The following is a 12,485-nucleotide window of genomic DNA, read 5'->3' on the forward strand; positions in this document are numbered from 1 at the left end:
ACTCTTCGTTTAGAGCTTAGAAGATGAAAAGGAAGCCTCTGAGAATGAAACAGACATGGAAGACCCGAGAGAGATCCAGGCTGATCTCTCCTGGCGGAAGAGGAGAGAGATGGAGGAGGCATCATCCCCCCAGTCTCTATGTCACCTTGTGCCCCCGGCTCTGGGACATGAACGGTCCGGCTGTGAGACCCCCGTCAGTGTGGACTCTATCCCTCTGGAGTGGGATCACACAGGTGATGTGGGGGGATCATCCTCTCACGAAGACGACGAGGAGGGCCCGTTCTACAGCGCACTGTCAGGTAAAGGCGGGTTCCCAGAGCCTGGGACCATGACCCACTTGGCTGTATTTCTAGCACCATAGCAACATGGCGAGCTCTCGGGGAGCCGGAGTCCAGCGCGTGGCTGGTGCAGGCTCGTGGCTTTCTGGCTTCCGTCCTGCCCGCCTTTTTTGCCTCACCTGAGAATGAGCTCACTCCTGGTATAGGCGGAGTGAAATTCATATTCTGACTTTAGGACTGTTCCCTGATGATGCCAGCCAGTGGGAGAGACTCATCAATTGATTTTTCTATGGCGTTTATCAAAGCTTATTAGTGGGTTGGGTGTGGCCCTTTGTGCCACGTGTGCCCCTAACCCACCACTGCCGTCAACAGGAGTGGACGGGGGAAACCATCCTTCTGTTTTTGAAAATTCTTTCAATAGAAAAGCTAGGGAGCAGTTAACCTCCTCCCCTCCCAGCTGGCGATGTCTCCGCTGTGTTGACTTGCTACCTAGGCATTACTTTGCAGGCACTTCCGGGGTGCACAATGACATTATTCTTTTTCAGATGTAGAAATCCCTGAAAATCCTGAGGCATATCTTAAAATGACCACAAAATCTTTGAAAGCATCTTCTGGTAGGCCCCTGCCCGTGCATGTGTCTCAACATGGCCGCATCCCATGGCACACACACTGCATCCTAAACCTCGCTCCCGTGTCGTGTCTGACCTGTGCCTTCTGTGGACACCATGCGCCTCGGTTCTCGTGTCATGGTGTATTTACACTGCTGTACTCACCCATTACCTGCGTGCTCCTTACCAGGTCCTACCCCGTACCAGAGTGGTCTCAACACCCCCACCCCACCCTACCCTACCCCACCCCACCCCGCCGCCGCCACACACACACACTTCTAGGTCGGCAGAAAGAATTTTTGTCACAGTGCCTTTTGTTATTTTTCCTCCATCTAACTTAAGCCCTTCGGCATAGGCCAAGCTTTCTTCATGGTGGCTTGGTTTCAGACTGTTTCCTCGCTTCTGGGGGTTTCCTGAGATGGGTGGGCGTAGAAAGGACCATTACCCTTGCCACAGCACAGGAAGCCTTTCCTTGGTTGGCGGCTCTAGCCCTACCCCCAACCCTGTCCCTATCTTTAGCGGTAGTCAAGGGCTATCCGCAGCTGTTTGGTCCTTAAGCCCATCTTCACAGTCACTCTTGTCCTCCCTCCTCAGAGGCCTTCTAGCCTCTTGGCCCCGAGACCTGGCCTTACTGCCCAGGGTCCCTGACAGTCTAGCCACACAGCTCCATCCAGAATGCCACTCATCCCGCAGCAAATCATATGTCCTTTGTGCTCCGCTGTGGTCTCATCTCGTGAAGGTGCAATGTCGCTCAGTTGCATGATGACTCATTTCATTTCCTCCCAAGACATACTGACATGTTGCAAACATGCATGCTTTGCAAGGAAAGCTGAAGAACTCATTTTGATATTGTAACCTGATGCCATGTCACCTGTGACCCTGTTTATGTCACTAAAGAGGAATCCTTTGGTTGGAGAGTAGACCCTGACGAGCGTGACACTTGGTTTCAGGTAAATCCATTTCTGAGGGCCACCCGTGGCATGTTCCTGACAGCCCTTCCCATCCCAAGCATCACTACAAAGCAATGGAAGGTGACAAGGCTGTAGCACCAGTCCCCTCAGATGCCAGCACTCCTTACAAACCAGCCTATGTAAGTCTTGACCCGGTGGGAATGTAGCCCGGGCACAGGCATGCATTTCCGATCTCATTTATAAACTGTTTCGCTCATAGTGGTGGGACCTCTTCTGAGGGGACTTCAGGAAAGGGATGTCACTCAGTGGTAGAGCTTGCCTAGCATGTCCAGAGTTCAGCTCCCAGCACCACCCAGGGAACAAGGCCCTCTGCTGGGGTACCCATGCTTCATTAGAACCCAGAGAATAGACTAGCTTTAAAGATAGGTGTGTGTTGATAGTGACGTGAAGAGAGAACTATTTCCGTTCGAGGCAATTACCCGTATGAATAACAGAGCCTTCCTGAGCTGCCTCTTCGCTCTCAAATCTTTGTTATATCAACTTTCTGATTGCACATCAGAAAACAGAAAATCCGAATTGGTGGTGCTGAGGGTGTGGACTTGGTTCCCCGGCCATGACAGTGGAGTATACAACACTGTACGCCTTCGTCACCTGATAGTAGGCCTGCCTCATACAGTAGGATTGGTGTGTGGACAGGGAGGAGCCCTCGGAGCAGTGGCCCTTACTAATACAGTATTGGGGTGCTTTCTATAACTGCGCCTGCGCCTCTTAGTTGCATGAGTTCGTGGTGTGCTCTGGTGAGGCAGCAGCTGGAGATAGCGTAGGGTTAAAGGTTGGCCATAGGTCATTGTTAAAATATGGCTCGCGTTTTAGTGCCACAAGCATCTTTCAGAGAAGCCAACAGCAGTGGACGTGGGCGACCAGTGGGTTTACCAAAGTGCCCTCTGTGTCGGGGGGGTGATGGTTAACCACGTCATTGGCCTGCTTCGGAACGCCTTAGGAGACAGCTGTCACTTTTACTGTCTCCGTCTGTGCTACAGCCTAAGACTGGGGAAGGAGACCCGGCCTGGCCCCAGAACGCTCTCCCTACCCTGTGCTCTGGCTCCCTCCAGGCATCAGACATAATCCAGGGGAAAAGCACAGCTTTTCTAAAAGGGATCTGTTTATTTTTGGAAAGGTCTGACACAATAGGCCACTGAGCTGTGTGGGAGCAGAAGAGTCACTGTGGGATGCTGAAGGATAGAGGCTTGATGATGAAAGACCCAGAGAAGCGGAGGACTCTGTGTTTCCCATTCATAGCGAGGAAAATGCCAAACACCTCAACGGGGTGACGTGGAGGGGTAGGGGGATTGTGTAAAACACGGTGAGGGTGTAAAAACACGACAGAGGAGCTGTCTCATTAGATCGGGGTCACCTTTGACTTGTCCGTAGTTTGTGTGCGGACCCTTAGGAAGGATGCAGATTAAACAGGCCATTTTAACCCTGTCACTGCCATGCCATCTGTTTCCTGCGCTGGGGCTGAGGGGCTTGCCCTCTGCGTCTGTCACTTACCCGTTACCTTTTGGTGGGAAGGGTCCCACGTCTTTATTTCTTTACTGTCCCTGTGAACCCAGATGTTCTTTAGTTCCCTTTTTGATTTTAGAGATGTATAATCTGAAAAATTGGCTCGTTCCAGGTAAAGCTGCTGTTACATCAAGGAACCGATGACGGTAAGGAAGGCCCAAGAGCCTCCAAGGGCAGCCCCCAGCAGGAAGATGAACAGCTGGCCACCTTAACGGGACAGCAGCCAGGTACCAAAAGTGGGCATCCCTGAGGAGGGGTGAAGCTTGGTATCTGGGCCCAGCCAGGTGTTTACTTCAACATATTACTTGATAGAACATGAATTAGAGATTACGCAATGACGTAATTCACCAAGACTCCTGAACCTGCCCCACAGTAGCCTCTGTTATTTTAAAAGAAGCCAACTTGTGTTTATGAATGAATCTCTAGGCATCTCACTTGAAATTGGATTTTTTTTTCTTTGTGGTACTGGGGTTAGGTTTGGTAGGCAAAACTGTATCCCTGGCCCTTTGGAAACTGTCCTTTATACAGTGAGTAACAAAAAGATCCCCCAAAGATAAAATACATATTTTATTTCTCTGCCTAGCCCTGGCTGTGTTAGAACTCACTCTGTAGACCAGGCTGGCCTCAGAGATCCACTTGCCTCTGCCTCCCAAGTGCTGGGATTAGAGGTGTGCACCACCACCACCTGGCTATGAAATGCATGTTCTAGTGACTTCCCATGTATGGAAAAAAGACTAGTCCAGTGGTTACCAAAGTAATTGCTGAGCTAAATGCAAAGTAGAACTGACCACATCGTGGTCCTGATCATTTGTGAGTCAAAACAGCACCAGCAGCTGAAATGCTGAGCTCAGGCTAGAATACCTATTGGCCACAGGTTGGGTTTCCTCACCCTCTGTCCCCACCTCCTTCTGTCCTTTGTGAGAGTGGAGGGGGATGGGCCTTGAGTCACAACGTGGAGATTCCAGAAGAGAGGACTCCCTGGCCCTGATCCTCCTCCAAGCATCCTGGACTCACTTTCACCATCCTTGACCACTCCCGGCCGAGAACATCTGCTCGCTTTACGGCTGGCTTTAATCGGCAGCTTTGGATTCCAGGTGCCTTCGACAGATGGGAGCTGATTCAAGCACAAGAGCTCCACGGCAAACTCCGGATAAAACAGAACGTGCAGCAGCTGAATGCGGACATCGGGACCATCACCGCCTGGCTGGAAAAAACTGAAGCGGAGCTGGAAGCTCTGAGGCTGGCGAAGCCTCCCTCCGATATCCAGGAAATAGCGCTCAGGGTGAAGAGACTGCAAGTGAGTGGGAGCTGTGGGGGGAGGGGAGAGGAAATCTGAGCAGGCACAGAGTGTGTGTCTGTCTGTCGTCATAGTGGTAGTGCTGAACAAACAGGTCAGACCTGGGTTTGGCGTAGCTGGCAGCATGCGAGTAATGTGTGTAGAGGTCAGTGACTTTTACTTCAGTGAGGACGGAGAGGCAGGTTTCTCTTGGCACCTGGGAGAGTATCTACAGATAATCGCCAAGCCCAGAAGAGGGCTGTAGAGCTGTGGCTCAGAGCCTAGGGGCTGGAAAGATCTGGATTTTAGCGTCTTGGGGAGGTGCTGGCAGCCAGTGTGCGGCAGCATAAAGCCAACCTTCTGACCTGTGTGAGGTGGTTCACACAGGGCTAATTGTGGAGACTGCCTGGCTCACTGGCTGAGGAATCCTGTGGCCTGACTTGGTTACCCTGTGATCATTAGGATTCGTTACCCATGTGATCAGCGCCGGCCTCAGGAGCAGCAGCCCAGGGTGCAGGGGAGGGTCAGCTTAAACCCTGCATTTTGGGGGTGCCCTGAGCAGATTAATCTAAGGTTCTGAACCCAGGATAGGATCTAGGGGGCGGGGAGGGGGTGTCCAGTTTCTCTTCACATCTCTGCTTTCCCATTGTGTATATAGAGGGTACCATTCCTCTTAAAGGAGAGACATTTCTGAGGTACCTAGGGGCAAGTGCAAAATAGCTACATAATCTTTATCTGGAAAACTTACCAAGAGCTGTTCCTAAGCCAGTGGCAGAGAAGGGACTGTGGAGGTCGGTGGCGTCTCCTCCTGCCTCTGGGAGAGTCTGTCGGTGAGGAGGCAGGCCTCTGCCCTCAGACCCAGCCAGCCAGCCAGCCAGCAAGTTCTCTAACCTTGTAAGGCAGCCCCCTCAGCTGACGCTTCCCAGCCACTCACAAGCGAGTTCTCTCTCGTCTTGGTGGCCACTGCTTGGAGAAGTGTGGGGGAAGGTCTGTCCCTTACAGGTCCTGCAAATGAGCCCCTTCTCCCTGTTGCCAGAAGTCCTAACCTGCTCTGTTCCCTTTGGTGGTAGGAGATACTAAAAGCCTTTGATACCTACAAGACCTTGATGGTCTCCGTCAACGTGAGCCACAAGGAATCTCTGCCAAGCGAAAGCCCCGAATCCACAGAACTCCAAAATAGGCTCCACCAGCTAAGCCTGTCCTGGGACACGGTCCAGGGTGTGATGGACAGCTGGAGAGGGGACTTACGACAATCACTCATGCAGTGCCAGGTATGTTGACTCAGCCCAAGGCCCTGTCCCAGCAGCAGCCTGGCCCATGGGCTAGGAGCCGCAGATGGTTTTACCGTCACCAGGGCTGGCTGGGTTAGGAAGTAAGAAAACACCCCCCCCCCCCCCCCCCCCCGCTTCCACTAGTGCCATTAAATTGGCCCTGTGCTTGCCCAGGGTTTTCCAGGTTCGTTGCCCAAGCCCACACCCACCCTGGAAATAAGGATCGCAGCAAGCATGCCACCAGGTTAAGGAAGCTGCCTCTCTCTGTCCTTTGGTCTGAGAGACTCAGAGAGCTGGCCCTGTAATAGGGAAGCATGCTCAGTGTTCCCTTCGGAGACCTGGGAAACATCCAGCGCCTGACTCTCGGGCTCAGTTTTAGGACTAAGCAATGGTGTGTGTCTAAAGCTGGCTAAGATGAGAAAGGCAGGTAGATGTGAAAGAGCAAGCTCCCCCTGATGAGTGTGGTTTCTACAGGACTTCCACCGGCTGAGTCAGGACTTGCTCCTGTGGCTAGCGGGTGCAGAGAGCCGAAGGCAGAAGGCGCACGTCACCAGCCCAGAGGCAGACCGCCAGCTTCTCCTGGAGTGTCGGAAAGAGCTGATGGTAAGTTTCTTCCACAGGACCACTAGCCGCTGTCTGGTTCACCCAGTGTCCTGGGCACCACAGTGCTGTTGGTGGCTATGACTCATGGGTTCGTACAGAGAAGTGAAGAGCCCTAGTGACCCCCTTTAAGACTCTCGGGAGTTAGGGACACCAGTGTTTTAAAAATACTTTGAATCTCAAGCCCACTGAAGTATTTTTTCTCCCCATTGTTAATATATATTCATCCCCGGATATCCACAGGTCTTAGACATACCCAGATTTGGGGGTACCTGAGTGCATTAGGTAAAATGCACATATTTCTGCATTTGTTATTTGCGTACAACCTACACAAATCCTCCCATATACCTTGAATTCTCTCTTGATTATTTACAATCCTTAGTATGATATAAATGTATTTTGTAAATGCTACATAAATTTCTCTTATACCACACTTAGGAAATAGCAGTAAGGAAAGCATTTATGTGTTCAGAACAGCAATAATTCTTTTGTTGTGAATGTTTTTTGATCCACTCACTGCTGATTGACTATGGGTGCAGGACCCTCGGGCACAAAGGCCTGACTGCGCTGTTCATTTGGGGGAAGCATGAGCTGTCTCTGTTCATAGTAGAAATTCGTATTTCCCGGAAGTTGTGTCTTTCCCCAACAAGCCCAAGGGGAGCCCTGGACCTTCTCACACGCACTCAAAGGGACTTGGTTTCAGTCTACAAGCTTGTATGTAGTTTGATTTTCAGCATTTTATATTTAAAATTGCTGGGCATTGCTTTAAAAGAATTTTATACTAAAATCTTTACAAAGCTCCATTCCCTACAGTAACAGTGCCCAAGAGAACTTCCTACATGGGTGGAAATGTCCCATCTCTGCACCTCAGGTGGCTACAAAGGACTTGAAATGTGATTGAAGCCAATTTTTGTCTTCTCATTTGAATAGAGGTAGCAGCATAACAAGAAAAGAGCCCTTAACGATTCTGAGTGATCAGCCTGATGCCTCCTCCTCCGTATATCTAAGACGCGTGCTTGACCAAATAGCTCTCGACTTTACTGACTTCAGTTTCCCTGGCCTGGTGTCTAAGGGCCTGGTCTTAGATACCACACCCCATCACTTCTTTCCTTTAATTTCTCAACATCAAATTATCTTTAGCGTTAAAAGGAATTTAAAACAACCTATTGAGCTGCTTTCCGAATAGTGCTAAGCCAAGCAAGGATTGAGACCGGTTATCAGGGAACCATAGAAAGTTCTGGAGTTGAGCTGTACCTAGCGTTCATCCCAGAACAGAGAAAGCCACGCTACCCTCCCCGCCGCCGCCGACAACTCTCTTGGCACCATTTTGCTTTCAGCAACTGGAAAAGGAGTTGGAAGAGCATCAGCCTCAAGTCAGCTCCTTGCAGGAGATTTCCTCCAGCCTTCTCGTGAAGGGGCGCGGAGAAGACTACATTGAGGCCGAAGAGAAGGTCCACGTCATCGAGAAGAAACTCAAACAGTTGCGTGAGCAAGTGGCTCAGGATCTGGCGTCCTTGCAGGGGAGCCTGGTGAGTCCAGTGGTTGCTTCTCTGTGTCAAGATGTCGCAGGAAGCCAGATTGTGGCCTCACTATGGTGGAGGGGGCAGGTAGTCCACGTGAAGGTTCCAGCCCCTCTCTGGCTGTGCAGCTTTATAAAGTAAGTTGCATAAGCCCCGTATATGTGTTCTGTCCTTTGAAAAAAGGCAGATAACAATGGTGCCTATCTACCAGTAGGGTTGTGCAAGACGGATCCCGCCATCATCTCTACCTTCGTACTGAATACAAGCCTTCACTTTCCCTCATGACATGGTTTCAAGCCCTCCTCACTGTCCTGGTCTCTTTCCTGATTACCCTCTAATTCTGTTGGCTCTCAGTTCTCTTGAAAATGTGATGTAATTCAAGGGAATACCAGTCTGTGGCCTCCCCTAGCTGGTGCAGGACACGTGAATCTATCTGTGACGTATGGAGACTCACTGCCAACTGGGATTGGGGGTTTCCTGTGCTTCGGCTATATGGCCTTTGGTTTGAAAAAGCCTATTTGCATGGGAGGAGAGAGTCATTAGTGGGGTTTAAGCTGGGATAGAATCAAATTACTCCTTGAAGAGTTCATAAAGCACAGTGCTCTTGAGACTATCTAGAACTCTGTTTTGCCCTAAACTGAACAACTGGGTTGGCTTTCAGACTCCAGGCCCCTCTCTGGCCGGCTATGATGAAGTGGACTCAGGGGAAGAGCCTCCAGCTGCCTGTGCAAAGGTAAGTGCCCCCCACACACACACACAAACTTCAAAAATACCCAGAATGGCTCTCCACGTCATTAAGATGGCAGAAACTTAGACTCCAAGGCCCCATTGGACCTTTGGTGACAGCACCAATCTATTTCAACCTTCTGGGCAAAAGATAAACTGTAACATTTATTATGATTATTTGTGGATGTGTATATACAGGCATGCCACAGTGTGCGCATGGAGGTCAAAGGACATCCTGTAGAAGTCAGGGCTCTCCTTCCATCGCTTGGGTTCTGGGCATTGAACTTGGGTCATCAGGCTTGGCAGAAAATGCCTTTACTTGCTCTCACTGGCCCTTGTAAATGATTATTAAAATTTTTTTTTTTTTTTCGAGACAGGGTTTCTCTATGTAGTTTTGGTGCCTGTCCTGGATCTCACTCTGTAGACCAGGCTGGCCTCGAACTCACAAGAGATCTGCCTACCTCTGCCTCCCAAGTGCTGGGATTAAAGGCATGCGCCACCACCGCCCGGCAAAAAAAAAATGATTTTTTTAAAAGCTCTCTCCTGATGAGTTACTTTTCTCTGAGGTCATAGTAGGTTGTGGAAGATGAGGGCCCCTGTTGAAGAGGTTTCCTGATGTCTCCAGCAGATCAGATCAGTAAACTGTAATAGGAAAATCTTGATGGCTCAAGAAACCCAATCATGTCATTACGTTGAATCACACATAGTGTGACTTTGGTTCCAAAGGTGTGGCAGGAAAGTGACCTGGGGGTGGGGTGGGGTGGGGGCAGGGTAAGCTAACCTAAGGAAGGACACACTGCATCATGGGCCTCTTTGTTCCAGCAGTTTGGAGAGGAGAGGTCTACAGAAGAGGAAGAGGAAACAGACAGCAGGTAATGGCATCACAGTCCCCACAGGGACTCCCCAGCCTTGTCCGGGCCGCTCTCCAGGTTCATCTGGAGAGGACCAGGCTCCTCTTCCAAGAGTACACCCCAGTTGTCTGAGCTACTCTTCTCTTGCCGTGACAAAATACCCTGACGAAGCAATCAAGGTGACAGAGAAGGGTTTATTCTGGCTCACAGTTCAAGGGGACAGTCCGTCACATCAGGGAAGTCACGATAGCGGGAGCTTGGGGCGGCTGGTCCCATTGTACCCATAGTCACGAAGCAGCTAGAGATGAATGCTTGTCCTCAGCTTGCTGTCTCCTTTTGATTCCGTTTAGAGCCTTAGGCCCTGGAAAGGCACTGCCCACTCTTCAATCAGGTCTTCCTGACCTCAGTTAATGCCCCAAGGCTTCTCTCCTCTATCATTTGAGATCTTGTCCATTTGACAGTGTTAATTAACCATCACCCCCGCTGTCAGCCTATCTGAACCTCACATCTCGGGCTCCTGTATTTCTTTCCACAAGCATGTAGCCAGATAATGAGTGTGGCCTATGAACCCTCCTCATGAGTCAGTCCTCCCCGCCTCTCTGTTGGCAGGACGTCCCACCTTGATGACCCCGGCCGCTCACAGCCAAGGCGCTCCTTCCTCTCAAGGGTGATCAGGGCCGCGCTGCCCCTGCAGCTGCTGCTGCTGCTGCTGCTGCTTCTGGCCTGCCTGCTGCCCGCCTCCGAAGAGGACTACAGCTGCACCCAGGCCAACAACTTCGCCCGCTCCTTCTACCCCATGCTGCGGTACACCAACGGGCCACCTCCCACCTAGAGGATTCTGCCAGCTGCGGTGCCATGCCAACAGCCTATTGGCCACAGGTGCTCAGCTCGTGGTACCAGAACCAGCCTGTGAGTGACTCTGAGCCTGGACAAGATCCAGGGACCTGCTGGAGACACCTCCCTCATCTTCTCCAAATGGACTCTGGGGGCCCCGGACAACACAGACAAAATGTCCTTCCTCTGGGACAGAGAACCGAGTATAGCAGGACCTAGCATTCAGACAAAGCTAGTAGATGGGTTCCGAGAACTCTGGAAAAGCGGGGCTTCCCGAAGAACCACGGGTAGCTGGAGAGAAATTCTCCAGCTATGCACTTTGTAAAACACTGTATTGTAGCACAGCTGATATAAGGCCTGTGAACAATGATGTTCAGCACATAAATGAACTCTATCCAAGAAACTAGCAGGTCCCTCCCTACCTGAGTGACGGTTCAGAAACTCCACGGTTGATTCAGACACATTTGAAATGTTTAAAATCAGTTTCCTCCCAGTTGGCTAGCAATCTGCACTCCTGGTTATAAACTAAACTGTCCTGTTCTGTACCTAGGTCAGCTCTTTTATATTGCTTTAAAATTTTTAAAAAGAAATTTTATTGCATGGATGTGGTTATTTGTGCATATTTTTTTAACAACGCTGAATCTGTATGAATAATGTAAACTTTGATTTAAAAAAAGAAAGATTTTTAGCTTGAGCTTTGGACTAATGTACAGTAAATGCCAAACTCCAGACTTGATAGGGATGTTTTTATAAGTTAATTTTTTTAAGAATTTTCATGTTTTAAAGAGACACTTTGGGTCTGGTTGAGCTGTTTGGCCACCAAGGGTTGGTAAAGAAACTTGGAACTGTTTGTGATATGTACAATTCAGATGTTTCTCATTAAAAAAAAAAAAAAAAAAAAAAAGCAGACTATTGTATTGGACTCTGTTAGAAGGCAGGTGGTCTTCCAAATATAACAAATATTATCTTAAACTCACCTGGTCCCAGTCCCAGTCCCAGTTGCTACCATCGACCCCACAGCCACATGTGGCACAGATCCAGGTAGATAGGCTGACTCCTCTCCTCCTCCTTCCCCCCATTTGGACCATCCCCTCCTCTCGACCTTTCTCACTCCCTTTGATCCCAGTGACCCTGTAGTCAGCACATGTTGGTGTGGGCCTCGTAGGCCCATCTGTGCTTTCCTTCCTCTTGTCCTCCATTTGGGTCACCCAAGTCCTGTGACTGCCTGCCAAGGAGAGCCCCTCCCTCCACTTAGCCTCTCTTCCTCACTCCAGGAACCACAAGAGAGGGACCCTTCAGCCATCACATGAGCCCTACCAGCTGCCCTATCCAGCCTGGAGACCCAGGACAAGTCCATACTGCTAGGAGAAACTCATTCTAGAACTGAAGACACCACCAGCCTGTAGCAGAGAAACACAAGACCTGGATAGAGGCTGTATCCCCATTTACCACACAGGAAATCGAGATTCTCAGTGCTGCTGTGAATTAGCCTCATGAACACCAAACACCTCAACCAACAAACTCCAGATGTGCAAATCCCGACTCAGAAAAATGGGGAAAACCCAAGTAGCATCTCACCTCCAAAAAAATACAATTCCCATAGTAATGGCCCCTAGTGGAAATGACAGAAGAATTCAAAAGAATAACAACTATGGTCAAAGAACTCAAAGACAGCAAAGAGATGGATGAAATAAGGAAGCTGGCCCAAGACATGAAAATAGTTTGAATTTTTCAAATGGAAATGATGTTAGAAATGAAAAATTCAATAAACCAATTAAAAACCTCAATGGGAAGCAACAAAATGGATTGTGTCTAAAACAGAGACAGGGATGGAAGACAAAATAGAAGAATTGGATCACTCAATAAAGGTCAAGAGAATTTTTTTAAAAATAATAACAACAAATGGAGCATAGGAGAGTTCTGGAAACCAGTCAAAAGACATAACCTAATTTTAGGCATAGAATGAGAAGAAAACCATAGTGAAGGCATAGAAAACATCTTCAGTGACATCATAGAAGAAAATCTCCCAAATCTAGAGAAAAAAAAA

At 49.5% G+C, this 12,485-nt stretch overlaps 1 protein-coding gene across 4 annotated transcripts in view; it reads left to right on the forward strand.

Moving 5' to 3' along the window:
- Syne2 (spectrin repeat containing nuclear envelope protein 2) overlaps nt 1–11,028 on the forward strand; it is a 273,416-nt gene extending 262,388 nt beyond the window's left edge. For 2 of the 4 annotated variants that reach the window (XM_059279389.1, XM_059279391.1), the window contains exons 38-48: nt 14–299; nt 824–892; nt 1,837–1,976; nt 3,473–3,587; nt 4,455–4,657; nt 5,707–5,907; nt 6,382–6,510; nt 7,845–8,036; nt 8,689–8,760; nt 9,576–9,625; nt 10,214–11,028. In XM_059279389.1, coding sequence (XP_059135372.1) covers nt 14–299; nt 824–892; nt 1,837–1,976; nt 3,473–3,587; nt 4,455–4,657; nt 5,707–5,907; nt 6,382–6,510; nt 7,845–8,036; nt 8,689–8,760; nt 9,576–9,625; nt 10,214–10,436 — 1,680 coding nt within the window. In that variant the 3' untranslated portion in view covers nt 10,437–11,028. The remainder of the gene's footprint in view (nt 1–13; nt 300–823; nt 893–1,836; nt 1,977–3,472; nt 3,588–4,454; nt 4,658–5,706; nt 5,908–6,381; nt 6,511–7,844; nt 8,037–8,688; nt 8,761–9,575; nt 9,626–10,213) is intronic. The other 2 variants (XM_059279392.1, XM_059279388.1) reach the window with 2 other exon arrangements.
- The last annotated feature ends 1,457 nt before the right edge of the window (nt 11,029–12,485 follow it).

This window comes from Peromyscus eremicus, chromosome 14 (genome assembly GCF_949786415.1).
Source record: "Peromyscus eremicus chromosome 14, PerEre_H2_v1, whole genome shotgun sequence".
NCBI classification, from domain to species: Eukaryota; Metazoa; Chordata; class Mammalia; order Rodentia; family Cricetidae; genus Peromyscus; species Peromyscus eremicus.